Source organism: Stegodyphus dumicola, chromosome X2, assembly GCF_044657685.1.
Source record: "Stegodyphus dumicola isolate Sdum_Otavi_A_Nest chromosome X2, ASM4465768v1".
Classification (NCBI taxonomy): Eukaryota; Metazoa; Arthropoda; class Arachnida; order Araneae; family Eresidae; genus Stegodyphus; species Stegodyphus dumicola.
In genome coordinates, this window is record NC_140781.1 from 202,522,499 (window position 1) to 202,538,759 (window position 16,261).

Here is a 16,261-nt window from a genome sequence, read left to right on the forward strand (position 1 = left end):
CGTAGGCATTGATTCCATGCCTGAAACAGCTCTTAATGAACCTCTCCAGAGCAAGAATCTGCTTAGTAACCAGCGGACTTCGACTGACCAGGCCAGCTTTCACAGCATGCAACTTCCGAGGACTCACCCTACAAGCGAACAGCAGACTGCGTCGGCGGCTCAAGGTCTAGCACACTGGCAATTTTGACTCCTGGAATGAGTTCGTCCAGAACAGACTGCCTGACTTCAACAAACGAAAGATAAGTGAAAATTACTCTATTTGAGTATTTAGTTTTACTTAATTTTAAGTAAATTGTGCTAAAAGATTTTCTTTGTCGTTGCTTCGATCAAGGATAATCGTATTTTAGAACTATACAGAGAAAGATGTTCTTTTTAACTTAAGCATTTTGTAATTATCACAGTATTTTAAGTTTAAAAATGAGAAGGAGATGTTCATTTTTAGTCTGAGAGACTGACTGCAGGAAGTTCTGGTGGGTTTTCTGTTGAATGAATCGGCGAATTCGTTACTCATTAAACTAAAGAATTTTGTTCAATGTAAATGATTTGAAACTGTTTTCAGGAAATTGAATTTAAGTTACTGTAAATGTAAACGTTTTTGTGACGTGTGTTAAAACTAAAATTATTTTTGCAATTCTAGTAAGACAGAAATGTGTGTATATATGAAAGAGTCAAGGTAATAGTAGAAATTGAGTTAAAAATAAAAACTAGTTTTAGAATGCATGAAGTTTAAAGTTAGACTTTGTAATGACCAGAATATATTCAGTTTAAAAATGAGAACGAGATAATTCATTTTAGTCTAAGAGACTGAGTTAGAAAACTTTAGCGTGCTTCCAATTAAATGAAGCAAATTCGTTACTCTTTAAACTAAATTTATTGAATGTAAACAATTTAAAATTGTTTTCAGGAAATTCAATTAAAGTGATTGTAAATGTAAAAGGTTTTATGAGATATGCGTTTTTAAGTATTTTTGCGATGCTAGTAAAAACGGAAATGTGGTTGTATATGTGAAAAGTTTAAGTCAATAGAATTTAAGTTAAAAATAAAAAACTAGAATGCATGAAATTTAAAGTTAGGTTTTGTAATTATCAGAATATTTTAACTTTAAAAATGAGAACGATATGTTCACTTTTAATCTGAGACGCTGAGGCATGTTTAGAATTAAATGAAGAAAATTCGTTACTCTTTAAACTGAAAAATTTTATTGAATGTAAACGATTTAAAATTATTTTCGAGAAATTCAAATAAAGGGATCGTAAAATTAAAAGGTTTAATGAAATATGTGTTAAAACTAAAGGTATTTTTGCGATGCTAGTAAAAACGTATATGGTTGTATATGTGAAAGAGTTAATAGAGTTTAAGTTAAAAATAAAAATTAGTTTGAGAATGGATAAAATTTAAAGTTGAGCATTGTAATTACCAGAATATATCAAGTTTAAAAATGAGAACGAGATATTCATTTTTAGTCTTCGAAAACTTTAGAGTGCTTCTAATTATATGAAGCAAATTCGTTACTCTTTAAACTAAAGAATTTCATCGAATATAAATAATTTGAAATTGTTTACGAGAATTCAATTAAAGTAATTGTAAATGTAAAAGGTTTTATGAAGTATGTGTCGAAACTAAATGTATTTTTGTGCCTGCTTGTAAAACAGGAATAAGTGTGAATGTATGAAAGAGCTGGTCAAGTTAACAGTAGAATTTAAATTAAAAATGAAAACTATTTTCAGAAAGGGGTAGAGTAGACTTTAAGGTACCTCTTTTATTATGGCGAAGCTGTTTGATTTATCGCCAAGTTGTTGCTTCATTTATGGTAGCCTGAGTAGTTGAATGTTATGGAAACCCTATTGTGACGTAATCGGGTGCATGATTCTGGGAAATTTTGAATCATGGGATGTTTTGTAAGCGTTTTTGTGGTGTGTGTTTGTTTAATTCTTTAGACGGTAGAATGGCCGAATGTAGTAAGATTAATTTGAAGCGAAGGGGGAAAAGAACTTTGACTGGTGTGTAAATGAAGGTTTACTTAGTGGCCATTATAGGTGTCCTGTAGTAGGAAGGATATGCGTCTAGTCGAACGTAAAAACCGCTTAGATGGATTTCAATGGGTTTGTAGGAAGAAAGTTTCAGATGGTCACTATGTGAAGCGTTCGATCAGAAAGAGTACCTGGTTTGAAAAAAGTCATTTGAGTATGATTGATATTTTGATTTTTACGTGGGCTCTGGGTGTACGAAGCGAACTCGAAAATCATGGTAAGTGAATATTTACTTTTGGTAGTGCTTAAATGTATAACATGTTTTTCCGTTTTTATGTTATTTTATTGTTTGGTTTAAAATTTATTTTATTGAGACTATGTATTTTTTGTTTGCCTATATTTTAGAATTTGGTGCTCCTTTGACTTTTTCTTTCTGAGATCGTTTCGTCACGTCACAGTTTCAGAAATCGCGAACACACCAATGCCCGTTTAAGACGCCTGTTCTTAACATTCATGTGCACGAGCTGTCGTACTAAATCGACGATGCTCTACAACTTTTCAACTCACTTTTTCTTCCTATCTCGTATCATTTTCGAGATAGGGACGCTAATTCCGCTGGTTTCTACTAGATGGCGCTGAAAACCATCTCGTCTAGTAGCGCATAGCCATTTTAGTATACCTAAACACCACTTTTATGACCATTAACCGCAGCCGATTGTCAGTTAAACGGGTGGTACTGGAATTTATTGGCCACCCTGTATACTCAAGACCATAAAATTCACTCAATGAACAATGGCTTGATAACTTGCAGGTATATTGGATGCAAGTATATTGATTGATTATTTTAATTTAAAATATTATTTGTTTCGTGAGAATTGTTGGACCGAACGGAATGGCTCTATGAAATTTCATACCATCTGTATTTACAAAATAAAGGACTGTTTACAAAGTGCGGGAATTTTCCTGAATAGATGAATGGTACATTGCATTAAAATATGCGTACATCCTGCACAATCTAGGACGTCTGGTGACATTAGAACTGTTTTGGCTGCATTTCAAAAATCACTTGCATCACAAATAATTTCAAGTATGCCATTAATTTATGGAACATATCGTGTAATGTTTATGTAAGTACAATTCTAGAGAACAAACTAGTATATAATTCGCATGATTTTTAATAAACTGCGGGTAGAGTAGACTTTAAGGTACCCCTTGTATTATGGCTAAGTTGTTGTTTGATTTATTGCCACGTTGTTGTTTCATTTATGGTAGCCTGAGTAGTTGAATGTTATGGAAATCCTATTGTGACGTTTGAAGCGAATTCTTTAGACGGTAGAATGGCCGAATGTAGTAAGATTAATTTGAGTTTAATTTAATTTTAATCAAAGTTAAAAATAAAAACTAATTTGAGAATGCGTGAAATTTAAAGTTGGATTTTGTAATTATCAGAATATTTTAAATTTAAAAATGAGAACAAGATGTTCAGTTTTAATCTAATTAAGTGAGTTTGAGAATTAATTTAGGAAATTTAATTAAATTTACTCTTAAATACTCTTAAATTACTCATTAAACTAAAGAATTTTATTGAATGTGAAGGATTTGACATTGTTTTCAAGAAACTGAACTAGAGTGATTGTAAATGTAAACGTTTTTGCGAGTATATGTTAAAACTAAAACTATTTTTGTGATGCTAGTAAAACAGAAATATGTGTTTATATGCGAAAGAGTTAAAATTCAAGTTAATAGGAAAACTTAAGTTAAAAATAAAAACTAGTTTGAGAATGCATGAAATTTAAAGTTAGGCTTTGTAATTATCGGAATATTTTTAATTTAAAAATGAGAACGAGATCTTAATTTTTAGTCTGAGAGACTGAGTTTCCAATTAAGTGAAACAAATTCGTTACTCTTTAAATTAAATAATTTTATTGAATATAAATGATTTGAAATTAATTTCAGGGAATTCAATTAAAGCAGATTGTAAATGTAAAACTTTTTGTGAAAATTGTGAAACAAAAAACGAAATGTATTTTTGTGTCTGCTAGTAAAACAGGAATAAGTATGTATGTATTTTCATACATACTTAAAGTTAAGTCAAGGTAAGTTAAAGGTAACAGTAGAATTTAAAGCTCACCAGCCAATACTAAGTTAATTTTTCACTTGAATCAGCACCTCAGGACTGAAAATTGAATGTAGGATGTATTTTTGAGGTGTGGTACGTGAAAATTCTAACATGCAGACTGTTTGGTTAGGCAGTAATGTTGAACATGCTTTACATGAACACAAAGCTGTTCAGTAGAAAACGGTTTGGTTCAATAGACCTCGTAGGGGGAAGTTGGAAAGAAAAATGGTGAATAAACCTTCTCCCATGTGATGTCAAATGATAGTAACTCAAATCTGTTTTTGTGCAGTATTTTTGTGTGGTATATGAAAATTGCAATCAAACTGGAACATTATTGAGGAAGTTATCAATGACTAAAATTGGGGAAGTGCAGAATCGTCCACTGCTTGGCGCGTTTTTAAGAATTGCACATACTCTGTATCCATGTACCCGTCGACCTATTTTCACTTAAAAAAACATCCCAGAATTGCACAAAAATGTTATTGCGCACATTTTTGACTACTCCATATACACATCGACCAATTTTCACTTAAAAAGTCAAAGAAAAGTGACAAAAATCCAATTCTTCTTACTCTTGTAAAAAGCGCCAAACAAATAAGTGGGCGATTCAGCACTTTAGCCAAAAAATTAGTAAGTTTGATCCGCCATTTAATTTTTTCCATTTGCCCCCTAGATGGTAATTGTGGTTAGGGAAGCCTAACTACGATACAGAATGGCCCGGGTTCGAATCCCGGAGAAGGCATGGATGTAAAAACTTCTCTTCTTTCATAGTAGGTAATGATGGCCGCCTATTAGGTGCCTCCACAATAAAATGGCTACCATTTCTGGCCTTAATAGTAGCCGATGCCGTTATAGGCAAGTGCCTGCCATTAGAAGAATAAAAGGGGTTTTGATTTTTGATATATATTTCATCACATTACATATGTATTGAATTCTTTAATAGAATAATTTAATTGTTGAACGCAGAAGATTTTCCAATGGAAATAAATGAAATGTGCAGTAGCATATTGCGATGAAAATCTTGCCTATCAAAGCAAAAATGCATTGGTCGCAAATAAACACTGAAGGTCCAAAAGGAGCTTCAATCTTGTACAGTGGGTACAAAAAGTATTTGCACACATACATTTTTGTTCACAATTTATAAAAAAAAATGCATTAAGAAATAAAAAATTGGCATTTAAAATATAGAATAAGCTTATTCATTTAAATTACAAAAAATACAATAATATTAATAAAAAATATTTTTTGCAACAATAGCTTATGTCAAAAAAGTATTTGCACACTCAAATCGACTTAAGCAAATTTGCATTTTTATGCTATTATTTGAAAGTCATCCCTCAGTAAATAACATACGCAAGACTCGAAACGTTATCAGTTGATTGTCGATTTCAAATTGTAATGGCACCTAAGAAATCCGAATTGCCAATTTCGTTGCGAGAAAAAATTGTTTCTTTACGTGAAAATGGCCTAAGTTATCGAGAAATAGGTAAAAAAGTAAATGTTTGCTTCTGTACTGTTTGGTGTGTTATAAAACGTCATAAAGGAAGAGGATCTACATCAAATAACTTGCGCTCTGGACGCCCAAAGAAACTTTCACTGCAAATGAAGCGAAAAATCATAAGAAAAGCATCGAAAAATCCATTTGTTAGTGCAATTACTTTAGCCAATGATGTCGCTTCAACATCTGGAGTTCAACTCTGTGCCCAAAGTGTTCGAAATGTCCTACACGATGCAAATCTCGCATAACTGAACGAAATAGACTGAAGAGACTTGAATTCGCTAAGGAATATATCAATAAGCCAATTGATTTCTGGAAAAATGTCATATTATCCGACGAGAATAAGTTCAATATCTTTAAATTAGTTTGGAGAAAACCTTGTACTGCTTTTCATACCAAAAATGTGTTACCTACAGTTACACATGGAGGAGGTTCTGTTATCATTTGGGGGTGCATGGTTAGCAAAGGAGTTGGTAATTTGTGTTTTATTGATGGTAGCTCGAATCTATATTGATGTGTTGCGAGATAACTTGCCACAAAGTGCAATAAAATTGGGTATCAGTAATTCGTACTATTTTCAGCAAGATAATGATCCCAAGCACACTGCCGGTATAACACGTATGTGGTTGCTTTATAATGGACCCAGAAAACTTGCCACTCCACCACAATCACCAGACTTAAATCCTTTGGAAAATTTGTGGAGAAAGGAAGAAAAAGGAAGATTTCAAGCAAATCTGCGCTTAATCAGCCCTTATTGAAGAGTGGTCGAATACTGACCCTACTGTTACAGAAAATTTAATTAAATCAATGCCAGCAAGATTAGAAGCAGTAATAGATGCTAAAGGAATGCATACTAAATATTAGTTATTTGAAATTTTATTATATATTTTATTTCTTTTGTATTCATGCAGGTGTGCAAATACTTTTTTGATACGAGATATTTTAATTTTGTTACAAAAAAGCCGATACGAGATATTTTAATTTTGTTACAAAAAAGCCGATACGAGATATTTTAATTTTGTTACAAATTATATTATTGTAATTTTTCTGTTTGTTTTAGATGATTAAACTTATTCTGATTTGGCAATACCAATTTTTTATTTCTTAATGCTTCTTTTTATGAATTGCAAACAAAAATGTAGGTGTGCAAATACTTTTTTACCCACAGTATATCTGGCTACCGAGATATATATACAAGCGTATAGTGAAACAACAGCATCACAAAAATTGATCACGGGCTACATGGCAACTGAAAAAAGTCAACTCTAAACGAGTGCGAGGTTAGTATCTTCAAGTGACGAAGGTGATTTTGAACCAGTTTACCACAAGAAAGTTCGCGTATTATCAGACTGCAAAGGATAATGGCTATAAGTTTTGACAAATTTTGTATGTGAAAAATAATAAGTACATATGTAAATAAAATATTTAAGAATGCCCGCATGTGTATTTGATAAATCAGTTTCTAAAAGGTTTGGCGAGATTCCAAGTTGCAGCTGCAAAACCTCATGTCTTGGTTTTGTTTAAAAAAGCAATTCTTAATTATTTCGTAACGTTTTGAGTTATTTTCTACGTGAAACGTTTTTATGCTATTCACCTCATAGAAGAATGGTCTTTAATTGTGTTTCCAAAACGATCTTTTATAGTTACTCGTGAAATGTTCTCCGTTTTCCTTCATGCTGTCTCTATCCACTGCACAAAAGCAGGTTTGAGTGTAAATCTATTTGTGTTAAAGTGAAAATTATTTGTTTGCGCTACCATTTGAAGTGAATATGTAAACTCACTTGCTCTAAACTATTTTCCAGCCAAAAGACTGGAAGGAAACAATATGAAAACATATTAAGAAGTAGGATGTGTATGTAGAGCAAGTGGTACAATATTTCGGCTGCGAAAAGTAGTTTAGGAAATTTTAAGACTTAAAATTTGTAAAGATTAACTCGGTGTTTGAGTTAGGATTTAATTACGTTTATCAAGGTAATTAGATCTTTTATTGATAGTTAATTTTTAGTTGGGAAAGATATGCACTTTGCACTATTTTTGCTAATAATTTTAATTTGTTATGGTTTTCTATCCCTCCTTATTTCTCTCGCGTTTCCTTGTCAGGATGTAAATGAATAAGGCCGAACGAGAGTGTGTTTAAACTGAAGTAGCGAAAACTGTAGTGTTTTCATTATTGAGTGTGCACGTTGGTATTTACGTTCTATATAACAACCATCTTAGTGAAAGTAGAAAAATTTTCCGGAAGTACCAAACTCTGGCAACCATTGCGCATGACCATTCTTCCGGCAACCATGCTCATAGCAATCGTTTCAGTCAAGCTACGCTCCCATTTTCATATGCGTTCTTGTTTTGTTGTATTTAAAGTTCCAATGATTTTTGTACACAAATCGTGATATTTTTTGCTTTGAACTTAGTTTTAAAATATCAGCTTGTGGATTCGCCAGCGATGGAAGAAACTATGGGAAAATTTCGGTAGTAATAAAGTATTTTGCCGAAAGTTTGCTATAGGGAACAACGAGGAAATGCGTTTTCCACATTCATTATTCATTCATTGTAATTGCACAGTGTCAGTCCTCCTAGCCGGCCGTACTTTTAAAAAATGGGACTAGCCAGAAAAAACAAATCTTCAAAATCTGAGTCTTGGTACTGAATTAGAATTCTATATTTGTCCGTATTTATAATTTTCATTGTCTTTGCAAAATCTTTCAAATTTGAATAGTTCCTTTTAAAATCTTCTTTAAAATTCTTTCTATATTTCTCCCTTGGGTAAGCGTACATTCATCGACGAAGTGCCTGGCGTCCCCAAATTTATGTTAAGCATTTATTATTCTATAGATGGAACCGATTCAAATAAGCAGTGAAACGCCTATGAATAGTCAGTACCTGATTTATATCAGAATTATTTATAATATTCATCTTCTTGCTTAAATTCATAATTTTCGTTAACTCTTTTTTTTTTTTTTTTTTTTTTTTTTGTTAGCCGACTCCCAGCAATAAGTCCATTTCAGCAAAGGTCTTTATTCTTGAATCCTGGATATCAAAATTATCGGTTCCATCCCCAAGTGCCGCCATTTTAGCAAGGGTGCCCGCCCTTTCATTTCCGACAATTCCACTGTGTGCTTTCACCCAGTATAAGTTAACAATATGTTTTCTTTCAGCCTTTTTAAACAAGTCTTTTATTTCATTAATCAGTCGATTTTTATGATTTGGTTGGGTGAATGCCTGTAGCACTTTTTTTTTTTTTTTTTTTTTTTTTTTTTTTTTTTTTTTTTTTTGCGGTGCTGCCGAAAATTGCACGAAGCCGAGTCTCAGCAATTTTCTAATTTTTTTTTAAGTTGAAAAAGTTCGCTGTGTACTTCGGGAGAATAACGAAAATCAAATGGCAGAAAGATTGGAAAAGGTACGTAAGCATTTTATTTTTTGATGTATGAAATAATCGTTATTTAATGATTCAAATTTGTATTTTAAATTGCTAAAGTATGTTTACTTTTCCTACGTTGATATTGTTTACCGAACTTAGTACAAACCGGATAGATTGGAAACCATTCTAAGAACGGAGGCCCGAAAACTATCAGTTTGCACATGCTAAGTAACGTTTACGTTTGATCCGTAAAAATCCTGCTTATCGACAACAGGTCATGTTTACATCCACCAGTTCTTTTGCCTACGCATTCATGCAATTCATGCAGAATTGGGCATAGCACAATTTCGTGCTTACTTCCACAACTGGCAAACAATTTCCATTTAAATATTAGGATATCAAATAACAGCATTATTCTTATTTATAATTATGATTACACTTCTCGTAACTATGTGAAGCGGCCACTCAGCAACTTAAGTAATAATTCATTATGCTTCTATATTTTGTTTCCTGCACCATGCAAATTGCGTAACTTTCTTATTTTTTAGCCCAAAGGGATGTAATTCAGTTTTGGCATTCTGCGTCAAAAACTGTAAATGTCCGTTTGACTTTTCAAATTGTTGCCACCAAATATTATCGCCTTGTGCTACATTTAAAGAAATTACATAATGAAGAATCTGCATAAATGTAGCTAATATTTTTGTGTGATTATGATGGATGTTTCTCGCCTAGTGATAAAACAACGGTACCTAGAGCCATCCAATTTCGAATAACGTAATCCTCCACCGAATATGGTCATCTGGAAGCCCTAATGTGGAATTCGTTTCACTATCGATTTCATACTGTAACGAATTTTTGATTAACAAACTCAGCGATTTCAAAACGACCAGTGGCGTTACTGTACGGGAAAAAACGCTTACCTGTAGCGCGCGAGACTGTGTATCGATATTCTGATGTGCTATTTTAAAATAATTTTGCGATATTGTTGTTGAATTCAATTTTATGGTTTAAATGCGAAGAACTTGTTTAATAAAGGTAACACACAAAACGTTAAGAAAACGCCCCTCTGGGCTTTATGTAAAATCGGAAAGGTTTCAGATTTTTATTATTTTATTGCTTCTGCATTAATACTCGTATATTTCAAATGTTGACTAAAATTGTGCACTTGCTTGTGTAACTATGTGCTTTTATTTGTATGTAAAGAACTTTTAGCAGTAACTTTGGACATCAGCTAATCAACACCTTTTGAATTTTATTTGCAGGACAGTTACCTTATATTTCATTTAATTCTCTTTAATAATTATTCGAACCATACACTCATCAATAATTATTCGAACCACTTCTGCACAAATTGGATGTAATTTCTTTTGTATTTATTTGAGTCAAGAAGGTCCACAAGATGGCGTGCTTTAAAATATATTGACTCTCAATGACGTTTTTATTTACGGCAGAGCGCGGTAGGTCTATCTGGCTAAGGAAGGGATACCTTCGAGGAGGACCTTTTAAGAGAAATTGGCTCGTATACTCGTTATCGTTAATTATTAACACGTTATCGTTAATTGGCTCGTATACACGTATACACATAAGTGAATTGTAAGCCAAACGTAAGTAAGTGAATAACATGAACTACTATGAATGTGACAAACATATATTACACAGCAACTCTGCAAACAAGTGCACAGCACATATGATGCACATTAATACACCCAGTTCAGTATTAATGCATCTGAGTAACGTATTGTATCAAGTTACCACCGACTTTGAATGTTCTTTGTAAACTTAGAATTGCAATGCATAAAGCAGTGCTAAAATCCTGATACAGTACAGTCAAAGTTTTGACAGGGCCTCATCATTCGCAAAATGGGTGTTTGACCGTTTGAATCACAGGTCAAACACCCATTTTGCGAAGTAATTTTATTTATTCCGTTAAAACTTTTAATATTCCCTACAGATTTTTGGCTGTGCCGTAGAGACAACAGAATGCTCCACCAATTTAAGTACAAATGCTGATAGACATCGAATGGGCGGTACGGCAACTCAACTGGTGGTAAGTAATTAAGCTTATTTTTCTCCGACTATTACTGTCATGAATCCTATCGAATTTACAGTTTTAGTAAATAATTTTTACGCTTTTTTGGACATCTGTACAGTTATCCATCAGTCAACGGATATTGGAATTTTGCGTGCAGTAAAAGCTCAGGTGAAAGGGTATTCTTTTAAAAACCAATGCCAAAGTATGCCAAGAATTCTAGAAATATTTTAATATAAAAATTTGACGTACGAAGTATTACAAGTTGAAGGACGTCTCTGCAGACATTTTTACAAGCGTTTGGCGCAATTTTTGTAGATGGCTTTCAAATTTTATGATGAGAATGAGAATAGCGAGTCTGAAAATTTTTGAATATCACATTGTAATATTCTAGCTAAATTAACTTTATTATTATTTACTTGTTTTGCCCTAAGGTACTACATGGAAGGCAGGAATTTCTTGGTGGAAGACATGACGCATATTAACACGTTACACATGGCGAAAACCACGAAAACGCTCATGCAGCGAGCCCGTTCTCGGGATTTGAAATTCCGAACGAAATACCAGTGTTCAGAGACTTTACCGCTCGGACGTTGGGGGGCCTGAATTAACTTTATTTTGCTGGCTAAAATCTTACTTGAATTGTGAAGCGACGATAAGTTCAAGCGTTTCAAATGCCAAGGCGTACAAAGGGTGAAAAGGCGTTTTTATTCAACTCGAGGATAAGTTTTCAGTCCGCATTTCTGGAGCGTAGAAACTAAACCAATTCTTTTGGCTGCAACTCAAAAATAGAAGTACAAAATTAAATTTAACCCTGAGTTAAAGATCTAACCCAAAGTTGCACAGATATAGGGAACACGAGCTGACTGTTAGCCCTACCATCTACGTAGACAAACTAGCAATTAGTATGCACGGCCGTAAAATAGCAAGCTTAAATCAGAGAAACAGCTGTAAACAAGAACGGCAAAACACGCTCGGTCTGAGGACACAGTTCAAATAGGATCTTTCTTTTTCACACGAAATTGAAACCTTCTTCTGGTAGGAAATAGAAACGAGGAAAGACAGAAGAGCTAATTAATTAATAGAACAAAACTGGTTAGTTTGAAACGAAAATAGTATTCCTTACAACATGAAAAAACGAAATTAGCAGAGGAATTAGAGAGAACGAATCTGCGTTACGATGACACTGCGTCGGTCATAAATAAATTAACCGCATGTACAATATCTGTAGTGTGGTTTCGAACCTAGAATATACCGCTAAATCGTCTTCGAATCTCATTTTTATGTAATGATAAATCTTCTTTTAGCCCAAAGAGGCGTTATTACTCTCAAAACGGCATTACGCGTCGTTTCACTTTTTGCATTCGTTTACTTTCAAAGCTGTTGCCACTAATTGCCCATGTAATTTACCCATGTAATTTACCGCTCGGCCCACCAGCGGCCGAGCGGTAAAGTCGCTGAACACTGGTAGTTCGGTCCGAGGTTCGAATCCCGCGAACGGGCTGGCTGCATGGGTGTTTTCGTGGTTTTCCCCATGTGTAACGTGTATACGAGCCAGTTTCCCTTAGAAAGTCCTCCACGAAGGCATCCCTTCCTTTAGGCAGATAGCCCTAGTGTGCTTTGCCATAATTAAATACACCAAATACACCCATGTATTATATTGAAAATAATCCGCATAAAGGCGTGAATGTTTCTCGCATTGTGAAAAAACAACCGTACCGACAGCCTGCCAGTTTTGAATAACTTAGTCCTCCAACCGAACATTGCCGCTCGGAAGCTCAAATTTCGAATTTGTTTTATTATCTATTTCAGATTTTGTAAACTTTAAATAATTTTTGATTAAGAATCTTAACGATTTCAAAGCGACGAGTGGAAACACTGCACGAAAAAGAAATTTTTATAGCCAGCGCGCGAGACTATGTATCAAAATTTCTAAAAATGTGCTTATTTGCTGCTTTAAAATATTTTTTGATATTGCTGATGAATTGAGTCCTGTGTGGTTTAAGTGGAACACGGTATTTGGTAAATAAAGACAACACACAAAACGTTAAAAAAAAAAGGCCTTTTGGGCTGAATGTAAAATGTGAAAGCTTTCAGATTTCCTTTTTTTACGATCTACTGTGAAATTATTAGCATGCATTTAATTTCGTATTTCCTTCTCTTTTTTGGAAACCACTTCTACTTTAAAGAAATACAAGTACAGAATGTTTTCTTTTGTGAATTATAAATGTCATGTTATTTGGATAAAAACTGATTATCTAAAATTCGGAAATTTCCAAATTTGCTGCTCGTTGAAGTTTCGACTATTCCTTAACGTGGACTTTGTACTGTAGTTCCTTTTCAGAACTCTTCTTGACTAGATGTCTTTTCATTATGCAATCCATTTGTTCTATGGGTACTCATCTATTATCAGCATCGGACTCGCAAATATACATATGTATACATACTCCTGTATGTGCGCGTCACTCCTGCATGTGCGTCACAAACATGCATACGAAAAGAATATATACATGCTTAAATGAGAAACAACATATATAAATACATGCATGTACACATGCGTTTCTGAATCCGGTCCTATTACTAGAAAAGTGCCCTTGTATGAAAAAAAGATGTATTCTTTTTAGACTATTAGGTGACTGTCTGTTTTATAAAGGAAAATATACTACTGTTTTACCGCAGTTTTGCTAGCTTCGTCTGCCACATTATCCTTGTTCTGCAGGGCAATTCTCAAAAGCACTTTTCTCAAGGAAATATTACATCTTAGTAGTTTATAATTTTATAAATTTCTGTACTGTGCAGTTAATTTATAGAAAAGTACATATATACTTCTACGTATTGTTTTAAATAAATAGTGGCTCTGTTGTTGTGACTTATCTCGCTTGTCTCACAGTTACATCAGCAAAAGCCCACGAAATTAATCGGTGCAAGGAGTGCAAAATTTCGCCAATGGTTGGCCATATAGCCTTGAGTACCATATAGGTGACTTAGTGACTGAGTTCCACCCCCCAGTTTTGATGGACAGCACACCGGAAATATGTTTTCGAGCGTCTTCAACCTCTCCAGAGGGCTTTCGTCTCGCCGCATACTTAGGGTGCCCCCTGCCGCACAGACACTGTACATTTACAAACATCCGTACCGTCTCCGGCATTCGACCCGGGCACAATGGTATGGCCGTCAGAGTCAATAACCACTACGCGTTTGGGCGGCAATTCTGACTTTCAAGCCAAATAATTCGGTACTTTTCCGTTTAGCCGGCGCAGGCGATAAAGTCTTCATTAATGGTACAACTGATGCCGAACTGAATATCCTCGCTGGTAACCTTTTACGCTTCATTTCCAGCCATTTCTTATCAGATTGATTGTTTCTTTCAATACTGAGATGCAATTAATTACATAGAATTTTTACCAGATAGTTCAGTTTTATGCCATTAGGCCATTCGCAGGTAATTAAGTCAATTAGAATGCAATTACACCGCTCACACGAGAGCGAAAATATAGAAAAGGCAAAGTCAAGTGTTAAATTCCTTCATTCTAATGAGAATGCACTAGCGAAGTAAAGCCCTACGGTTTTACATAACTTCTGACTGAGTAAGCTAATCGTACGAATTGAAATAATTCTTGCGTTTTAACTTGTATGACAAATAAAGATTTAATTTGAAATTAATGTAGATAATTACTGAGAGAATAACATTTTTGCAGCGTAGTTTACGTGAGATGAGAGCACTTGGGGTCACGTGATATGAACCGGCAAATCAGGATGTTGAACCATGAAAGCATAGTAAATTCTTAAATTAATGTCATTTTACAAATTTATTGTCTCTACTTATTGGCTTTTTCAAAATTTTAAACGATATTAAAATGTTTATACCTTCAAAATAAAAAATTCTTAGAACTAACATTTGTTAACGTTTCTTATGCGTATACTGTATGTTGTCGTCAATAAAGTCTGCTTGGCGAGATTTGCGCCTGCGAAACGGAAAAGTAAAAAAAAAAATTCTTTACATTTAACTGCTAAGAACTTATACCTGCCTGATTGCCACTTAGGCTAAGACTTCAAAATATTACTATAGCTCTGTACAACCTTGTTTTCCTTACAGTCAGGTGGCGCGTTAGGTTCAGACTGAACCCACGCACTATTCGTGCGTTTTAGAAGAAGCTGCTTTCATTCATCTATCTAAACATCAACCAAAATTAAACATTCTAAATTAGAAACGTACATTTTGTAGCAGAATGTTATCAGCGTTTCATACTGACGATACTAAATATTGAAAATGTCATTAAAATTGTTTTAACTTCACGTTAGACTTTAAATTTTCGACTTTGAATTTATCATATTAAACTCCGACAGTCCTATTGATAACAGCACAAATATTTCGTACATAATCTTGACTCTAAGAGCTATAAAATTTGATGAAAATTTCTTTAATTCTAATCTTTCATTTTAATGTCGAAAAAAATTGAAGGAAATATGAATTGAAAATGTATTGTTTTAGCATTCCTTGGAACCGCGCGGAAGACACGGAGACATTTATCTAAAAAATAATATACTTTTCACAAATGAGATTTTATGATGAAGCACGCTTGCCAGCGACGCTAACAGCCGTACCGAAGGTCCAGGGCTCGAATTCCGGAAAAGGCATCGATGTTTGTAAATGTATAGTTTGTTTGCGGCAAGTAGGCACTCTAAATATGAGGCGAGCCGAAAGTTCTCTCGAGAGGCTGATGAAGGGAAAAGGGGGGAGAAACCCTCCGACAAGTTCTTCCGAGGTGCTCTCCGTTAGAATGGGGGGGGGGCGGAAGTGAGTAAAGTCATAGTGTCACTTGTATCGTGCTGTTGCTAACGACAGGCGCAATCTTGTACTCCTTGCTACGATGAATTTCGTGGGCTTGTTCTGATGTTACTGTTAAACAATTAAGTCACAACAGCAGAATAAAGTACTGGAGGGTGTATCCTTGTTGTATACAGGGGCCCACCAGCGGCCGAACGGTAAAGTCGCTGAAGACACTGGTAGATCGGTTCGAGGTTCGATTCCCGCGAACGGGCTGGCTGCATGGGCGTTTTCGTGGTTTTCCCCATGTGTAATGCGTATACGAGCCAGTTTCCCTTAGAAAGTCCTCCACGAAGGCATCCCTCCCCTTAGGTAGATAGCCCTCGTGTGCTTTGCCATAATTAAATACACCACACCTTGTTGTATACGCAATTTTAGAAAGACTTCGATAAAGAATTAAAAAAAGCAAGTGTATTTCAATAAAGCGTTCTTGTAATAGCTTATTTTTTGAAATTAGAA

At 34.4% G+C, this 16,261-nt stretch overlaps 1 protein-coding gene across 10 annotated transcripts in view; it reads left to right on the forward strand.

Annotated features, from left to right (window-relative positions):
• The first annotated feature begins 289 nt into the window (after nt 1-289).
• LOC146993020 (uncharacterized) overlaps nt 290-16,261 on the forward strand; it is a 48,895-nt gene continuing 32,923 nt past the window's right edge. For 4 of the 10 annotated variants that reach the window (XR_015039264.1, XR_015039265.1, XR_015039267.1 and 1 more), the window contains exons 1-2: nt 306-2,247; nt 10,897-10,992. Coding sequence is in view for 3 of the 10 variants with exons in the window: in XM_085810082.1 (XP_085666208.1) it covers nt 2,245-2,247; nt 10,897-10,992 (99 nt within the window). In the remaining 7 variants the exon portion in view is untranslated. Of the gene's footprint in view, nt 2,248-10,896; nt 10,993-16,261 lie in introns of all 10 variants that reach the window. The other 6 variants (XR_015039262.1, XM_085810083.1, XM_085810082.1 and 3 more) reach the window with 5 other exon arrangements.